This window comes from Triticum aestivum, chromosome 3B, assembly GCF_018294505.1.
Source record: "Triticum aestivum cultivar Chinese Spring chromosome 3B, IWGSC CS RefSeq v2.1, whole genome shotgun sequence".
NCBI classification, from domain to species: domain Eukaryota; kingdom Viridiplantae; phylum Streptophyta; class Magnoliopsida; order Poales; family Poaceae; genus Triticum; species Triticum aestivum.
Window position 1 is genome coordinate 6,098,853 of NC_057801.1, and position 16,828 is coordinate 6,115,680.

Below are 16,828 nucleotides of genomic sequence, written 5' to 3' on the forward strand. Positions count from 1 at the left end.
CGCTGCCCCGTGCCTCCGGCTCCTCCTCGCAGGCGCCCCCGCGGCCGGCTCTTCACTCCACCCCCGCGCGCGCGTCGGCCGGCTACGTCTGTGCGGTCTCGGGCCGGCTGGAGACAAAGAAAGAAAAGTCAACACCTGGCTGCTAGCCCAAAAGAAAAAAATATATATATAAAGAGTTGTGTCCGACTGCTGAAAGCCGGCTGGGAGAAAAGAGAGAAGTGGCCGGGTGCCCAGCCGGCCGCCCGAAAAGTCAGGCCGGGTGCCCAGGCAAAAAAAAAAGAGAAAGATAAAGAAAGAAAGAGAGAGGCCGGCTGGAAAAATATTGCCGGCTGCCTACCCGGCTGACAGAAATAAGAAGTTTCCGTCCGGCTGTGTGGGCGGACAAAGAGAAGAAAAGAAAAAATGTTTATGTCCGTCCGCCTGCTTCGCCACTCGGACGGCTAGACGTGACCCGGCCTACCTACCCGCTTCAACTTCTGGCTGGCAAGAGCGCTGGCACGGCTGCCTGTCCGCCTTGACGCCTGGCCGGTCAAGCCTCGGCCCGAATCTCGGGGGCTACATCCAGCGGGTGCGCTGACGCGCCCCCGCGAGCAAGAAGACAAATTAGTTGCAGGGAGATCCGGCCCGACTGCTCAGCAGTCGGCCCGAATCTCGGGGGCTACACCCAGCGGGTGCGCTGACGCGCCCCCGCGAAGAAGACAAAGTAGTTGCCGGGAGATCCGGTTCGACTGCTCAGCAGTCGGCCCAGCGGGGGCTACACCCAGCGGGTGCGCTGACGCGCCCCTGCGACACCTAGGGGGTGCGCTGGCGTGCCCCCACGGAAGATTGCAGCAAAAAAAAAAGAGTTTTGTCCGGCTGCCAGCAGCCGACAGAAGAGTTTTGACCGGCTCGGCCGCGTCCCGCTCACCCCCTGGCCAGTCAAGCCCGACCGGCTGGACCCTCCTCGAGCACCGGGAGGCTCGAGGGCTACACCCAGCGGGTGCGCCGGCGCGCTCAGCAAGCGCTGAGCCACGCCGGCTGTCTTCGGCAATCTCCACCTCGACGAAAATCAATGTAATCTCCTCACCCACATATTTTTTGCATCACGCAAGTATGGATAACCCCGAACGATGCTCGGGGGCTATCTCCGCATTTTTATTACAGTTACACTACTGTTCGCCTCCGGTGCCAGCCAGAGTTGGCCCAGAGGCTGGCCGCTTGGCCTGAGACGTTATTTCCTGCAGACGGCTTAGTAGCATGTGCAGCACTAAAGGCCCACCTCTCAGCCACAGATCGCAGAGCGGCTGTCCGGCTAGCAAGAGCAAAAGCTGGAGGTCATGCCACGCGAAAAAACATCCGGGAAGAGAAACGCTTCGGGTGACCCGACCGTTTGCTTTATGAGTATTTGCTCGGTTAAATCCGCTCCCAGAGTCTAAGTACTGTACACTCCACTTCGCAGCCCACTCTCAGCCACAGACCGCAGAGCGGCTGTCCGGCGAGCGAGAGCACAAGCCAAAAAGCGGGGGGAACACGAAAAAGATGAAGGGGGCTCGGACGAAACCGAGTCGGCACCCTCCGCATAAAACTTGTAATGCTAAAAGCAAACATTTGATATATCTGCGTGGACTAACTTCATCTTTTTGCATGATCATTTCCACTACAAGAAATCTGTTAATCCATGACGGATTTCGGGTGACGTTCTTGAAAACTGTCATGGAAACCGTCATGGACCAGCAAGATGCGGACGACCCCCAAAATGGCAGCCCCTGGATGACGGACATTCAGGGATCGTCATGGAAACCGTCACGCATCGACCAACTACCTCTGTTTTTTCTTTCTTTATATGCCATTTGAATCGTCATGGATGGCTTCTGCTGATGTGTCAATTGTGTCCATTTATCTAGCCCACTTGTCAGCCAATCATTCAGCGATATATAGAAATTGGAAAGAAAGGGGCGCGTGTGAAGTTTGAGTGAGCGCGCGGAGATGCAAAATTTGAAGTGGCCAACGCGCCCGGGTGGCAAAATTTCGAGCCAGGCCATTTAGCTCCACAGTCCACACACACACACCTAACCCTAATTCCCCATTCTATCCTCCCGTCCCCTCAGCCGCCACCATTCCACCAATCTTCCTCCGCGCGCTCCATGCCGCCGCCGCCGCAGAACAGGCCTTACCTGTGTCGATCCATCGATGCCCTCTCTTCTCCCCTCTATATGCGTCGCCCCCTCCCCATCTTTCCCACCGCCACAGCCACCAGCCCGTAGCCCCCACTGCCATTCCAGATCACGCCCTCGAGCTGTGGCGGCAGTGGTGGCGACGGGTCCGACTGCTGCGGCTGGACGACGGTCGATGCCGTCCCCTACCTCCCAGCGCAGATCAGTCCGCCTTCCTGGGTCGCAGTCGAGCAGCGCACCTGCCGCGGCGATCCCCATGATGCGCTGGCCATCTGAACCAGATCGAGGCCGACGAGAAGTCTCTAATGTCCCGTGCGGCAGCCACGGGTCCATCTTCAGTCGGCGGCGAGCTACGGTGAGGTACACATGGCGCTGATAGATGCAGTGTACAGAGGCGCCGCCGCCATGGAGCTGGCCACCGGCTTTGCTGCCGCGACGGGCGCTGCCTCCTCTGCTTTGCCAGGGCCCTCCTGCCCTGCGTTTATCTGCTGCTCCTTGTCATCATCTCCGTGGGTTAGTCGATTGGTCGGAGTTCGTTGGTGATGTAAGTGGTTATCGGTTTAGTTATTTCTGGGTACATGTGTACTAGATAGGTTATGTTTCTTGGTACTCTGGACCTTGAAGGTATGTCATGTTAGAGAATGCAAGTCTGTATGTCATGGTCGTGTCCTCAATCTGCAAACAGATAAATCCTTGTCATGTTTTTTGTCCATGTGCAGTCCAAAATATTAACAAAATAGAAATGATCAATTAATAAAAAGGATTAATCCCAAGATTCACTATGTAGTCCATCAAGATTATATGTTTTTTCCTATAACAGAAGTATTTAATATCATAGGATAACTGTAGCTCAGAGACCATGGCCATGGTGTTGTTCGTACAGAAACCTGAGCCGACTTGCTTGTACAATTTACTTTTAAGATGTAATTTTCCATTAGTGAGCATGGTAATTGGAAAGCACTATGTAATGATAAACTAATTAAAGAATATATATTCTTTAGAAATAATTGAAGAATAGTTCATACATTAGACATGAGCCCATGCTGCTGGGGTATGTGCCATGCTCGACGCATTTGATATTTTTGAGGTTGTCTTAAAATTTGTTAACGCGCAGGCAATGCCCCTGAACCCCATTCTCCAGCTATCTGGCAGCGTGCTGGACGTCGTCCTCCTCGACGCGGCCGTCCCCGACGAGCTCTCTTGGTCAGAGGAGGTGGAGCAGCAAGGCCTCCTATCCTCCAGCGCGTGGACCGACGGCTGTGTCCTCCTGCTCTCCTAGTGTGGTGAGCTTCCCCTCTCTCCCCCCCTACCCAGGATCTGGATGATACTTGCAATTGTGCAGCTATATATGAAACAAATCAGGTCTTGGTTCAGTTTGTATGTGTCGATTTGGTTGAACCTTGACTGAAACCGAAGCATCACATTTGGATGTTCGATTTTCATTAGTATGTACTACTTGTTGGTTCAAGCAAATTGCTTGATACAATTGTAACTAGGGCATCTCTGTATGGTTCAAGCACCAGCACAATCTCTGTACTTTCTGGAATGTAGGAGAAAACAAAGCACAAAATGTTTTAAAGATACACACGCACAGTTTCAGAGATGAGCAGTAGTGAAGTATGAAGTTGCACGTTCAGTTAGTAATCGAGCATGGAATGTTGCTGTAAAAGGTGTTCATTTCTTTTACATACATGTATGGTCATATATGCAGGCATCTTCATCACTAGATAGTTAACACATCAAGTAGTGTGCATCCATCCATGCAACGCCACTGATTCCCAAAACTTTTTTTTTGTAAGAGATAATTAGCTTCATGTAAATCTGTCTGACACTTGCAATTGTACAACTTTGACTGAAACTGGATGTTCAATTTTTATTAGTGTGCACTACTTATTGGTTCAGTTTGGTTCAGTACACAACTTTGATTGAAATCTGACTAAAACTGATTGTTTCCACGACAGTAAACTATATGCATATCTAGGATATGATGCAAGGGTGCAGTAGCATGAGACCTCTTTCATAATTCTAGGACATGATGTGAAGCTTGCATCTGATTTTAAGGTGTGTGTTCCTCTTTGATGTTTTCCTTTCTAATCCATTTCCCTTGATGCTTCATGCGATTCACATATGTACCATATATTCTGAATTCTGGATGCCACAAAAATGTGCCAGGTATTCTTATTTTATGATGTGCTTACTTGTGTTTGTAGGTATTGAATTACACTGAATTTGCTGGAGAACAACTTTTCCCAGAAAACTTAAAGAACAAGTTCTGAGGTGGAACTTAAAGAACAAGTTCCCAGAAAACTTGTGTTTCTCCTATCAGGTTGTGTCTTTTAGTTTAAAAAGACACTGAGTTGCTTGGAGTGTCCAGAATTGCGCGCCTTGCCGACAAAAAAAAGATAGAAATACATCACAATCACATACATAGCTCCTTAAGCCTAGCGACAGATAGCTTGTGCGCGGACACACGTCAAGCTTCCACACTTGGCTCAGGCACTCCACCAGGCTGATTGAGCTTGAGTAAGTCGGTAGCTTAGTTGGTCGTCTGCGGATGCGTGCCAAGACACGCCTCCTACACTAGAGTAGCATAATTTATGGTATTGCTATGCTAATACTTAATACTCATACCTCATAGTTGAAAAAACAAACATAACAGAAACCAATGCCTTGAACCCCAGTTTGATTATTTATATACCAGCTCATGAGAAGGGAATCGAATGGTATATTGCTTGATTAAGCTGCGTACGCATTACCATGTGATGGCAACATATTCAGAGACTCACTCCAGGTCATATGAAATAGAGACCCAAAATAACATACAACTATGCAATTTTGACATTGTTTCCATTGGCGGTTTGGCACCACCCAAGCAGACAAGAATTTTGTGCACTTGATGTTTTTTTCCCTTCCTCCACGAATTAATTGACTTTTTTGTTAATTGTTGTTGCAGGAAGATTGATTTTTGCAGATGTGAGGGAAGAACTTGTGGAGAGGCTCACCTCGCTCTTCACAAAAGGCCAATACATACTTGTTGTACTACTGGATGAACTTGTATTTTTATATATGTTTGTAAATGTTTCCAATGTGGCTTTAGTGATGTCATCTAGGATCCTTGTTGTAATGGACGAAATATTTTTTTTAGAAATGGTAATGGATGAAATAACTTGGAAATTTGTGAACTGGGCCAAATTATGGGCTTGGTAAATCAAAATAATTATGGGCTAGCTGGGCTGATGGATGGAATGGATTGTTTTTGAATTGGGTGAATATAATAAGCCCAGATTTTCATGTTGGGCTTTATTGGGCCAGCAAAAAAGGATATTGGGCCGGGCTAGACAGAAATAGGTAGGCTGAAACATTATTGGGCTAAAGTCCATGCTGGCGCCATGTGGATGCCATGTTGGCGCCAAGTAGATGCCACGTCAGACCCATGCTGGTGCCACGCAGATGCCATGTCAGAACCATGTTGCTGCCACATCATGTCAATCCTTGACGGATTAGTCCGTCACAGAGGCCCGGGCCTGGGCGGGCTTGTGGACTAATCGGTGACGGTCAGGATCCGTCATGATGGTGCAGTTGTCAAATTATGATGCGATATACATGACGGATTCTAAGTCCGTCACAGGCCTCCCTCCATGACGGTATTCCAGTATTCTGTGACAGAATGACTCCATCATGGATTAACAAGATTCTTGTAGTGTTCCCTGGGGAACCTCCTCCTCGCTCGGAGGCTCGGAGACTACATTAACACCTGCCAAGGAACCTCTGCCCAACTTTGCCAAGTTGCCCGGAGGCTCGGGGGCTACTGTCGGAGTTATTGGCGACGGGTATCCCGAAGACGGCAAGACGATATTTCAAGACATCGGGGCTAGCAAAGCCCCTCAGTCCGACTGCCCGGCCACTCCTGCCGGCTCCCCGTCCGACTGCTCTGCCCGACCGGCTACCGGCTGCTGACGGCGCCGACTGCAGCCCGACCCGACACCGACGAGACAGCTGTACCCGAGCACTGTTCACGTTTCACCCCAGCCATCATGTATAGTGTCACTTGTCCCCTGGCACTATTTATGAAGTGACCCGGGGGACAAAGATGACACCCACCATGCCTTGCCCATGCCACTACCTAGCTTACTCTAGCTAGCCCACACTATATAAAGGGCACACATCCATCCATCCACACACTACACAACACACACACGCATGAGCCCACACATGCTCACGGCCATGAGCCATGAGCATGGCCGGCCACTAAGAGCATGCCCACATATATGCATATAGGAAACCAGATGCCTGTGGAACTGTTTTCAGATACAGCTCTAGGAGCAACTCTGTACCAGATATACCACATACATACAGACATGCAGGAGTAAGGGTATTATCTCTCCAGAGAGCCCCGAACTTCGGTAAACTAGCGCGTGCTACTCGCATACCCGTCCTTGGATATTCCAGCAGCAGTCTTGCCCTCACATGATAAGCCATCCTTTGACATATGTAGCACCCAACCCCCGACACCGGGGCTGTGGAAGCCCGGTTGTATCCCTTCTCTTCTTTCGTCTGCTCCATTTGGAGTAGCTTTGTTCCTTATTCAGGTAGTGTGGTGTGCGTTTGTATCAGCCCCTGGGTGTCGGTGTGTGCCTATGGTTAGTCGTGCCCAGAATCTCTCTCTCCTCTTTTGGAATGTGCAAGGGCTTGGGGATTGCGACAAGTGCGACATCGTTCGTAACTCCCTATCCTCGGCCGCCCCCTCTGTTGCATGTTTGCAAGAAACCAAACTTGCGACGCTCGGCGCTCCGAATGCCCGATCTTTCCTCCCTAGCCCCCTCTCTGATTTTGTCGCTAAGGATGCGGATGGCGCTCGCGGTGGCATCATTACTGCTTGGGATCCCCGGCTCCTGTCTCGGGTCACCTCTGCCGAGTCGCGCTTCTCCCTCACCGTCTCTCTCGCGTCTACCGTTTCGGATTTGTCTTTCTCTGTCACCAACGTGTACGCCCCGGCTGATCACTCGCTCACTGCGACGTTCGTTGCCGACATGCTTGCTCTGGCTCCGTCCGTCCACGGGCCATGGCTCGTGGTGGGCGATTTTAATCTCACCCGTCTCCCGTGGGAGAAAAACAATGACCGCTTCGACGTCGGGCGCGTGGGCACGTTCAACTCCATGATCAATGCTTTGGCTTGGCATGAGCTGCCTCTCTCTGACTGTCTGTTCACTTGGTCTAGCAAACGTGTGCCCCCCACGCTCGCGCCGGCTGGACCGCGTGTTTTTCAATGCTGCCTGGGACGTGTTGTTTCCCGACTCGTCTCTCGCGCCCCGTCCCCGCATTACCTCCGATCACTTCCCCCTCTTAGTCTCCGTCTCGACCCGCCTCCCTCTTGCCGGTCGTTTCTTCTTTGAAACATCGTGGCTTCTGGACCCTGGGTTCCTTCCTTCGGTTTTGCCCTCCTGGACCCGCGCCCCCCGCTTCCCCGCGCCGCGACCCGCCTCGCTCGTCAGAAGAAACGCCTCAGGTTTCCTACCAAGGTATGAAAACGACGACACAAATTCATTCCTGTTTTCGATAACAACTGCAAGTTTCTGATTGACCAGATAGACTTCTGGGAGGAGTGCCGGCGGCTTTCCATGGCCGAAGAGGGGCGGCGGCGTGACGCCCGGCTCCAGCTGACGGCCTCGGTTGCGCGGCAGGCGGCCTACTGGCGTCAGCGTGGGAAGTGCCGGGCGGTGGCGGAGGGGGACGAGAACACCGGCTACTTCCACGCCCCCGCTTCCCACCGTCGTCGGTGCAACGCCATCCGGGTGCTCGAGGTGGATGGCGTCGAGCTCGTGGCGCACCAGGCCAAGGAAACGGCGCTGCGTCGCTTCTACTCCGCCCTGCTGGGTTGAGCCCCGGTTACAACCTGGGGGTTCGACCTGGCTTCCCTCTACGCCGCGGCACCCCGGGTGGACGGCACTCCCCTGGTGGCTCCCTTCTCCCGGGCGGAGATCCGAGCTGCCATTTTCGCCCTGGACCGAACGAGCGCGCCGGGGCCGGACGGGCTCGGCCCCGCCTTCTACCAGGCCGCATGGGCGGCGGTTGCGGAAGACCTGCAGCCCCTCTTAACTTGGTTAAACATCCCAGCTGATACAGAACCTCATTGCTAACTTCGATAGCTTGCAGGGCCAGCAAGTCAGTCAAACTGCCGATACCCTTAGGCACCTGGATCCCTTCAAAAGTAAGAACTCTCTTGTAAGCTCCAGTTGGAATAGTAACCACATACAGGTATTTCAGTTTCCAAAGTGTGGTCACTTCCACTGGAAGCGCCGATAACATAGCAAAGTAAGCGTCAAGGACTTCCAGGTTCTGTAACCTTCCTATTTCTTTTGGGAGATATTCAATAAGAGTCTCCCGAAGACCTAGAAAGCGCATATTAAATAGGTTGAAGACCATCTCTGGTAGTCTCTTGATTCGAACTCCTTGCAGATCCAATGTTGACAGCAATTTGAAAGGTTTGAGGAAAGCCTCTAGAGAATCAATCCTCAGATGACTCACAAAAACATGCAGAGAGCGGAGACTTGTTGCACACATCAGCGGGGTCAGTAGTTCCATGTTTGTACTCTGAAGTCTGAACTGACAGACGCCGCGTGTTCTCATTGGAAAAAGGCCTTGAGCCATTGTAAACTTGACAGAAGCATTCCTCTTCTGATTTAGCGAGAGCAAGAACACGGATAATGTCATGCATTCGGCACCTGCGAACTCGGCCACACGGATTCCGCTGGACCACCTGCAGTAGGCTTCTGTTTACAAGTTCGTTCAGGTAGCCCGCTGCCACTTCCTCCAATGTTTTGCTCCCTGCTTCTTTAATGTATCCAGCTGCGATCCAATGCCTGATTAACCTTTTCCTTCCGAATAGACGACCCTCTGGAAATATTGTGCAGTGCAGAAAACAATTCTTCAGATCAGTTGGAAGGTCCTCTAAGCTGAGTTTCAGAACAATATTAACATCGAGGATCATATTATTGCTGAGCTGTAACTCTAGCTCTTTGTATAAACTTTCCCACTGAGAGTAAGTTGGATGCCTGCATGACAACAAGCGGCCTACACAAGCAATAGCAATGGGCAAGCCACCACACTTGCCCAGAAACATTTGAGCTAAATTTTCTAGTTCCTCCGGACATGTTTTGTTCTCATTTTTCCAAAAGGCTTCATTGCAAAATAGCTGCCATGCATACTCCCTTTGTAATGGTGCCAATTCAATTGTACAGTTTTCAGTTGCCAGCAATGCAACCTCCTGAATTCTAGTGGTGATAACAAATCGGCCAGTGCTTTCTGTAGGGAATGCGTTCCTTATCTTAAACCAGAGATCTGCATGCCAAACATCATCCAGAACTATGAGATACTTTGAACCTTGCAGTTGGTTATGGATTACCTCAACCAGGTTCCTGTTTGTGTTGGTCACGCCAATTGCGACACCGAGTTCACTTGCGATCTGTTTTAGCAAGTCTTCAACTTGGTAGCTACTTGATACAATTATCCATGCAGAAATACTGAAGTTTGTCTTCACGGCCTTGTACACATGATCGGCCACCACCACCAGTCCACCACCACCACCACCACAGTCCCTATCCTCTCATTTTTATTTGTTTCAAAATGGTCTGGATTTATTCATTAACTACAAAAGTAACTTTATATCAAAGAACCTAAAACACACATGAGAACTGAAAAATCACTGTCAAAACTGAAAGTTCATCAAATTATGTCAAAAAAAAATCTTGCCTATAGCTTCATGTTTTGCATTTCAATTTTTAATTTTGTATTGAAAGCTTCAGAGAAGAAACTGAACATGACCAATCATGTGCAAGCTAGACTAGAACCTCGTATGTTTTGAAAAGCCGAATGATCCATCCACCCCAACAGGCGAGAATCTATCTATATTGAGGTGAAATAAATTTTGTAACTGCTAGGTGCAAAGAGACAATTAGACTTGAACCAACCTTTGAGATGGCTGGATGCCCTGCTCGTTCAGCTCTGGATAGAGAGCAACTCAATCCTGACAAAGAGGAGGGCTGTGTTTTTGGTCAGTGTATGTCTATGTGGAGAATTTAGAATGGACTGCTCTAGATGTGTTTTTTACCTAATTGAGATCTTTCCTTGAGAGACGAAAAAGACGATACTGTGCCATGGATTAACTAACAGTTAGTTAGTGGCAATTGCAGTGCACTTTCCTTGAGATCTGCTAAGCTAGATCTGGTTTACCACTCCATCTTGGGGGCAGGCAACGAACTAAGATTACATCTACCAAGAACCATATGTCGGCTCGAACTAATCTGCTTAATGATGTGCACTGTGCAGGAAGGTAGCGTCTGCAGTTTCAGACCACAAACCCTACCCTCTGCTTTGGTATCCTCAAACTTAAGACGAAGGATTTCTAGACCTCAAAATTAAGACAAGTATGCTAATCGCGCGTAAGATAGGACAATAATAAAGGTAAGTTAATTTGGCAATTACCAGCGGAAGAAATCCGGCGACTGACCAACGGTGCGAGTTCAGCGCCGTCAAGCGCGCGCCTTTGCCGTCTGGGGGTGGGATGGGGAGGGAAGGGGAAGGAGGCGCTGGGGGACACGGGGACTATATTCTGGAGAGAGATGGGGAGTGGAGGGTCGGTCGCCGGAGCCGGAGTGGTCGAGCTCGCCGCCGGCGAGGAGGCCTAATCGAATGAGATTTTTTCTTTTTTGAGCGGTGCCTAATTTTTTTTTTTGAGACGAACGGTGCCTAATCGAATGAGTCAGAGGAAAGCCCACAACGCTTTCTTTCCACCGCCCACGGCCCATAAGCCCTTATGTCTTGCTAATCTCTCACCTTGTTCAATCGACAGTTCCTCAAAAAAAAAAAAACTTGACGGAAGAAATCTGGCGACTGACCAACAGTGCATAGTTGGCCGCGGCGGCCGCCAAGCGCGCGCCTTTGCCGTCACGGGAGGGAGGGGATGAGGTAGGGAACACGGAGACTATGTATGCTGGACAGAGATGGGGAGCTGTGGCTCGGTCACCGGAGCCGGAGTGGTCGCGCTCGCCGCCGGCGAGGAGGCCCATCGAATGAGTGGGAGGAAAGCCCACAACGCTTTCTTTCCACCACCCATGGCCCATAACCTCATACGTCTCAATAGAAAAACCTCGTTGAATCGACATTTTTGTGGTCGACACTTCTTCCCTCTCAACAGAAATCCCAAAAGATCTAAAAAAATAGAAACCCCAAATTTTTTAAATAAAAATAGCGAGATGGGCTCTGTATGTATTTACTGCGGTCGCTCTCGCACATGTACGCCATTGGCCATGAATAATTATTGACAAGAGGTCACCGCGGCACCGCCTGCTTCTAATTGCACTCCTATGACGATTCAAAGAGAGCAGATAAAGTGATTCGGCATGCTGTTCAATGACTTGAAGGCAACTTGTCACGTGCTAACGCTCTTTAACATGGACTTGGACGACATCTTCGTTTTATGTGGTTGGACGTCAAGTTATACTATGTGTTGTCATTTTAGGTAGTTGAGCGTGGAGTTATACTATGCGTTGTCATTGTATGTAGTTGGAAGGGCGGTCCGGCAGTCGATTTGGCCGGACTTGGACGCACGCGAATTGGATTGGAGGACTTCCATAGCACAAGACATGGCACGGGCCGCACACCGCGAAAGGCAACGACCGAAGTCCTACCGCGGGCGCGCGCCGCTCGATCCGGACGAACATCTCCTTGCGCACGCTCACTTACCACGGCGTAGGCAGACGCCGTTAATGACAAAAAATTAAGTCGAGGAAGAAGGCCTCGTCATCGCTCGCTTCTAATTCCACTACGAACTGATGACCCTTCAAAGAGAGTAGAAATAATCAAACTGAAGCGGTACTTGCGGACTAGCGGCGCCGATTGAAAGGCTGCGTGAGGATATGCACAGCCATGCAAACACATGCAGGCCATAGTGACGCTAGATATATTTCAAAAAAAGAAACAAAAAAAAAGTTTACAGCGAAATAATTTTCTATTATGAGCGAGCAGGCGATGATAACGTGGGGATGAGCTTGCCATTCATTGCCATGAGTAGAGGCACGTCACTAGACTCTTTGCAGTTTACACGGATATATATAACCTTTTATTAACTTGTTATATACGGATGACTTTAATTAGTGTCCGTCCGTGCTGGTATTATATATGTTCGAGCTCCGCTAGTACCCCGTGCCCAGGACTTGGGAGTGGCATGGGCGGTGAGCTCAGGAAGACCGGGGATCACACCTTGGTCTATATCTACGGCGGTCGCTCTCGCACATCGTGAGGAGCGCCCCGACGGCGTGCTCTCTGCGGGAGTAACTTACTCCCTCCGTCTAGGTGTGTGAGTCATCTTACAAAAACCAAATAATCCCAAAATACTAAGGTTAGTCATAGTGGGAGTAACTTAGGTAGTAACATAGCGCATTTCAAGAAAATTTTGCTTACGTGGCAAGTAGTTAATGAGTGGTGGTAACATAATATGTTACTATAACATAGCGCTTTCCGAGACAAGATGAGTCTACAAATTAATAAATGAAGCCATCCATGATACTACTATTATGTTACTTTGCGTTATGAAGGTAGTAACTTAGACTAGTGTCATGCATATGACATTAGTCTAAGTGACTCCCCACTATGACCAGCCTAAGGCGCGGTGCATTAATTTTTACCTCGTTTCTTGCAGTGGTTAGTTCATTGTATGCAATGCTATTAACTAGCAAATAAATATTAATGTCTCTCGTTTTTCTCTTTGCCTTGGTCACGGTGCACAACCTAAGATGACTTACTCACCTAGACGGAGGGAGTATGTGGTAACACCACACTTATCTAGGCAAAATAGATGATGTGACATGTAATTAATGAAGAAAGAGAGGCATGTGGTAACATAGCTAATAATTACTGTAACACCATACATATCAAGAAAAGACGAGTCTACCACCTAATAAACGTCTTGCGCGCTAAAAAGCCAGTTTACCCCGCGCGTGCCTTTTGGCGCCGCTGTTGGAGATGATCTAAAGTTGCTGTTGCGGCTGCAGCGAGCTATGCATCTTGTAGTAATTTTTTTTTTGATGGAATAGTAAATTGTTTACTGTAGCACTATGTCTTCCTGGACGCTCAGGAAGTCAGGATGAACGGTCGTACGAATTGTATGTTACTTGCTCTTACCAGCAGCTTTGCTTTGCTTGGCTGGTTCAAGCCTGCAGCAGCGATTGAGATGCACTCACAGCAAAGACTGAGGGTCGACAGAGACGACTTTGAGCACTTGACTTGTAGCACTGGTTCAATGGCAGCACCGAGGATCGTGATTACATTAGGTTAATCAAGAAGTTCAGACCACCTTTTGACTTGACGCACAGTTGTTAAGAGTACTTATACTAGGAGGAGTAACCCGGCCACAAAGTCATTTCTTCATAACTGAAGCTGGGCAGAGAGATCATCGAACATGAAGCGGCTTTCTTCTTCTCGGCCCTCGCTCCGACGCGCTGTGGCAATCAGCCAATCATCATGGTGATCATATGCTGCTGCTCCCTGCTGCCATGTCCATGCTCTGCGGTTTGCAAAAGTACATAGTCACGTCACGTGTCAGTTCTAGTACATATATTTTGGAAGTGAATGCTCGTTTTTACATATAATTTGTTGTGATGGCATGCATTTGGTTAGTGGGGCTGGGGAGAGGCCAACAGCCAGTGGGAGGAAACCATTTTGAGAAGGATACCATTTTGGTCAGGGGGATCGGGAGGGCCCCGGGGGAGAAGGAAACAGGGGAGGAGGAAACCAAGTAGGACGGTCGCCTCCGGCGCCGCGGGGTAAGACGCCGTGGAACCATAGGTAATGTGACGGCTCCTGCCATGGCGCGGTTACTAGAAGCTGATTGCTGCTTGTCTCCCCGAAGGTGGTCTGGCATGATGCCTCTATCTTTAGAGCAAGTGCTGGTTTTGGTTGCAATTTGTTCTGTGATCCCCAGCTTTTCAAGCATTTTATCTCATAATAATAGGTTTTTGCCTCATAGTGCTTGTCCGAGAGCAAACATCATTCACAGTGGGTTTCTTACTAGTGTTCCAACTCGCAACTCTCTTTATTGTTTTTGTTCTTTCCTTCCCCGCTTTTTAACACTTGTAAGCGTTATTTTCTTAAGGAATTAGTGGAAATGGGGTAAGTTCGGTTGTAAACCCAAACAAAGTGAAACTATCGAATTCGACCAGTGAGGTCATCCCACTATTCACGCTTGCTCTTCATGCACCATCAATGTTGATGTATGTGTACTCGGACCACTCAAACAAGTCTTTTTTTGTAATGTGGGAAAGTTGAGTATACATGCCAATCTTACATCTCTCGTATCTTGGCATAATCGTTAGCTCATACATATTGACCTTGCAAAAACAATGTATGTATCCCATATCCATTGCAATTAAAACAAATACATGCATGTGAGGACGAGCAATTCCATAATACTTGGTTTGTAGAAGAGTTAAGAGATTTTATATCAGGTCAAACATTTTATTTAGCACAATAATGAGAGTATTTACGTGTTGGAATCCTCCTTGGAATATATGATATCCCACCACCAGCATTTCCCCTTTTTCTTGTGTGACAATGAGTACAATATTTTAGCGAATGGCCACACACAATCAATTTGGTGATCCTAGTCACAATGTTAATGATCTAGAATCAAGAGAGAATGGTCCTTTGTTGAATAATAGTGCATATGGACTTTTAATACCCTTTTCGATAAATTTGGTCAAGCTCTATGGTCTGATTTTGGAGAAAAAGGAGTTGAGATCTACTCAGACAAGTCATTGAGAATGTGAGGAGGAAGAAGCGATTTGTACACGAGGACGAATATATAAGGAGAGGAAAAAAGGTAAAGGTTGACGACAACAATGAAAAGCGACAAGCCATCCACATGAACTAATTATCGACATCCGAGTGGGCACTAATGGCGTCCTTGTGGACTTGCATGGATTGCCTGATCATGTTGCAGGCTCCCCCCCCCCCCCCCCCTTGCTGTTCTAGAGTCCCGGCAGGAAATAACATTTTTATTGACAAGTTTGTTTAATGGCTCTTAAAAGTCATTTTTTTGTGTGAAAATTCTAGGTTTTTAATTATATTCTTTACGCAACTATTAGGAGCTCACCTATCGGTGTTTAGCAGACCCATTGGCCCAACTAACATTCGAAAGCCCAAATACAAAAATTATCAAAGCCAGGTTTCGATCCGGAAACCCACCAGAGCTATATATCGCTTGTATCGATTCATATTATTTCTCGCCTATGGCGTCCAAGCATTTGGGTCGGCCCAGAAATTAGGTCGTTGCTCGGGTCGCTCGCTCAATCGCTTCTTGGGTCATTTGCTCGGTCACTGCTCAGGTTGTTCACTAGTCATGTTTTTTCTTCTTCTTTAGCTATCTATCTGTCTGGACTGTCTGGTTTTATTGGTTTTTTATTTTCTTTCTATACGTTTTGCTTAAGGTTTTCTTCGTTTTTTATTGAGTTTTTTGTTCTTATTCTCCTTTGACTTTTTTATTTACAGTTTTTTTTCATTCTTATTTATTCTTTTCGTTTTAAAATTTTGAACACGCATTCCATTTTCTTTATCTATTTTTTGCCTTTTCTATGGCTTTTTTTTGTTTTTCTTTGGTTTTAGTTTTTTTTCTTTGTTTTATTATTATTTTGAGACATATGTTATTTTTCTAACACATTGTACATTTTTCGTATATATTAGGAACATGTTTTATACACGTTTAACATTTTCCATTTACCAAAAATATGTTTTGATGTCTACCTTTTACACACATATTTTTATACCTCTAAATTTTTTTATATACATTTCACATTTCTGAAAATACATGATTTAACTTTTTTTAAATACAACATTGAATTTTTTTTTTGTGAATTCATGTTAAAAATCTTCCAAATACAACGTTGAAACATAGTTCTGAATGATACAAAACATTTTATTAACTAGCTGAAAATTTCTTTACATTGTATCAACATTTTTTTAGAAATGTCACAAACATATTTTTTGAAACATGTGAACAATTTTCATTTTTAAACACTGTATAATTTTTTAATATAAATATTATATTTGGAAATATATGTAAGAGTGTAAAAAATTCAAAATATTATATTTTAGGACATTTTGACAATTTTTTTAGTCCCCTCGTTCCCGAGCAAGAAAACGGATGCACTAACGCGCAACGGCTTTCGCGCTAGTTGCTCAATCCGTTGCTTCTTGTTCGGAAGAATCCGCAAATGAATATTCTTTATTTCCTCTCGGACAGGCCCTCTTTTTTCATTCGAATGTACATCTTTTTCGGTAATGATCATCTACAACTGAAAGACTGACGTCTTCCTCTACTCGATCCTTAGTTATACAATCTCCCTCCACCTCAATTTTTATGATCCTCATAGCCTTTTTTATTTGCGTCCTCCCCCTGGATCTATTCCTGCCGCGTCCACGTCCTCTGCCTCCAGCAACTAGAGCTGCATCATCTTGTTCATTATTGAGAATATGCCTCTTCTCACACCGTACCAGTTCTTTTTGCAGTTGAATCTTCCCGTTCTGGCTTATTGAGTGTATAGATTCTTTTTGAAATGCAATCTATTCCCACATCACTCTTCTCATAACATATCCTGTTCTCCTCACTTTGATTCTGGATTCAC

General features: G+C 47.3%; 1 protein-coding gene and 1 pseudogene across 2 annotated transcripts; one reads left to right on the forward strand and one right to left on the reverse strand.

The window, feature by feature from the left end:
- Window positions 1–1,973: 1,973 nt before the first annotated feature.
- Window positions 1,974–5,307, forward strand: LOC123064262 (uncharacterized). 2 transcript variants are annotated; one of them, XR_006430655.1, is made up of 4 exons: window positions 1,974–2,666; window positions 3,268–3,436; window positions 4,115–4,214; window positions 4,364–5,307. XR_006430655.1 is itself a non-coding variant. In XM_044487779.1 (2 exons), the coding sequence occupies exons 1-2, from the start codon at window positions 2,533–2,535 to the stop codon at window positions 3,430–3,432; spliced, it is 330 nt and encodes a 109-aa protein (XP_044343714.1). In that variant the 5' UTR covers window positions 1,974–2,532; the 3' UTR covers window positions 3,433–4,103. The 2 variants fall into 2 exon arrangements, 1 of the variants encoding a protein (XP_044343714.1); XM_044487779.1 differs by lacking the exons at window positions 4,115–4,214; window positions 4,364–5,307 and having other exon boundaries at window positions 1,974–2,697; window positions 3,268–4,103.
- Window positions 5,308–8,039: 2,732 nt separating this feature from the next.
- Window positions 8,040–11,218, reverse strand: LOC123064195 (disease resistance protein RPM1-like; annotated as a pseudogene).
- Window positions 11,219–16,828: the final 5,610 nt, after the last annotated feature.

What these genes read in the sequence shown, in the direction of transcription:
- LOC123064262 (XM_044487779.1), top strand. Translation starts at nt 2,533, where the DNA reads ATGCAGTGTACAGAGGCGCCGCCGCCATGGAGCTGGCCACCGGCTTTG. An exon ending in GGTCGGAGTTCGTTGGTGAT is followed by an intron (nt 2,698 to 3,267) that starts GTAAGTGGTTAT and finishes GTTAACGCGCAG; the next exon opens with GCAATGCCCCTGAACCCCAT.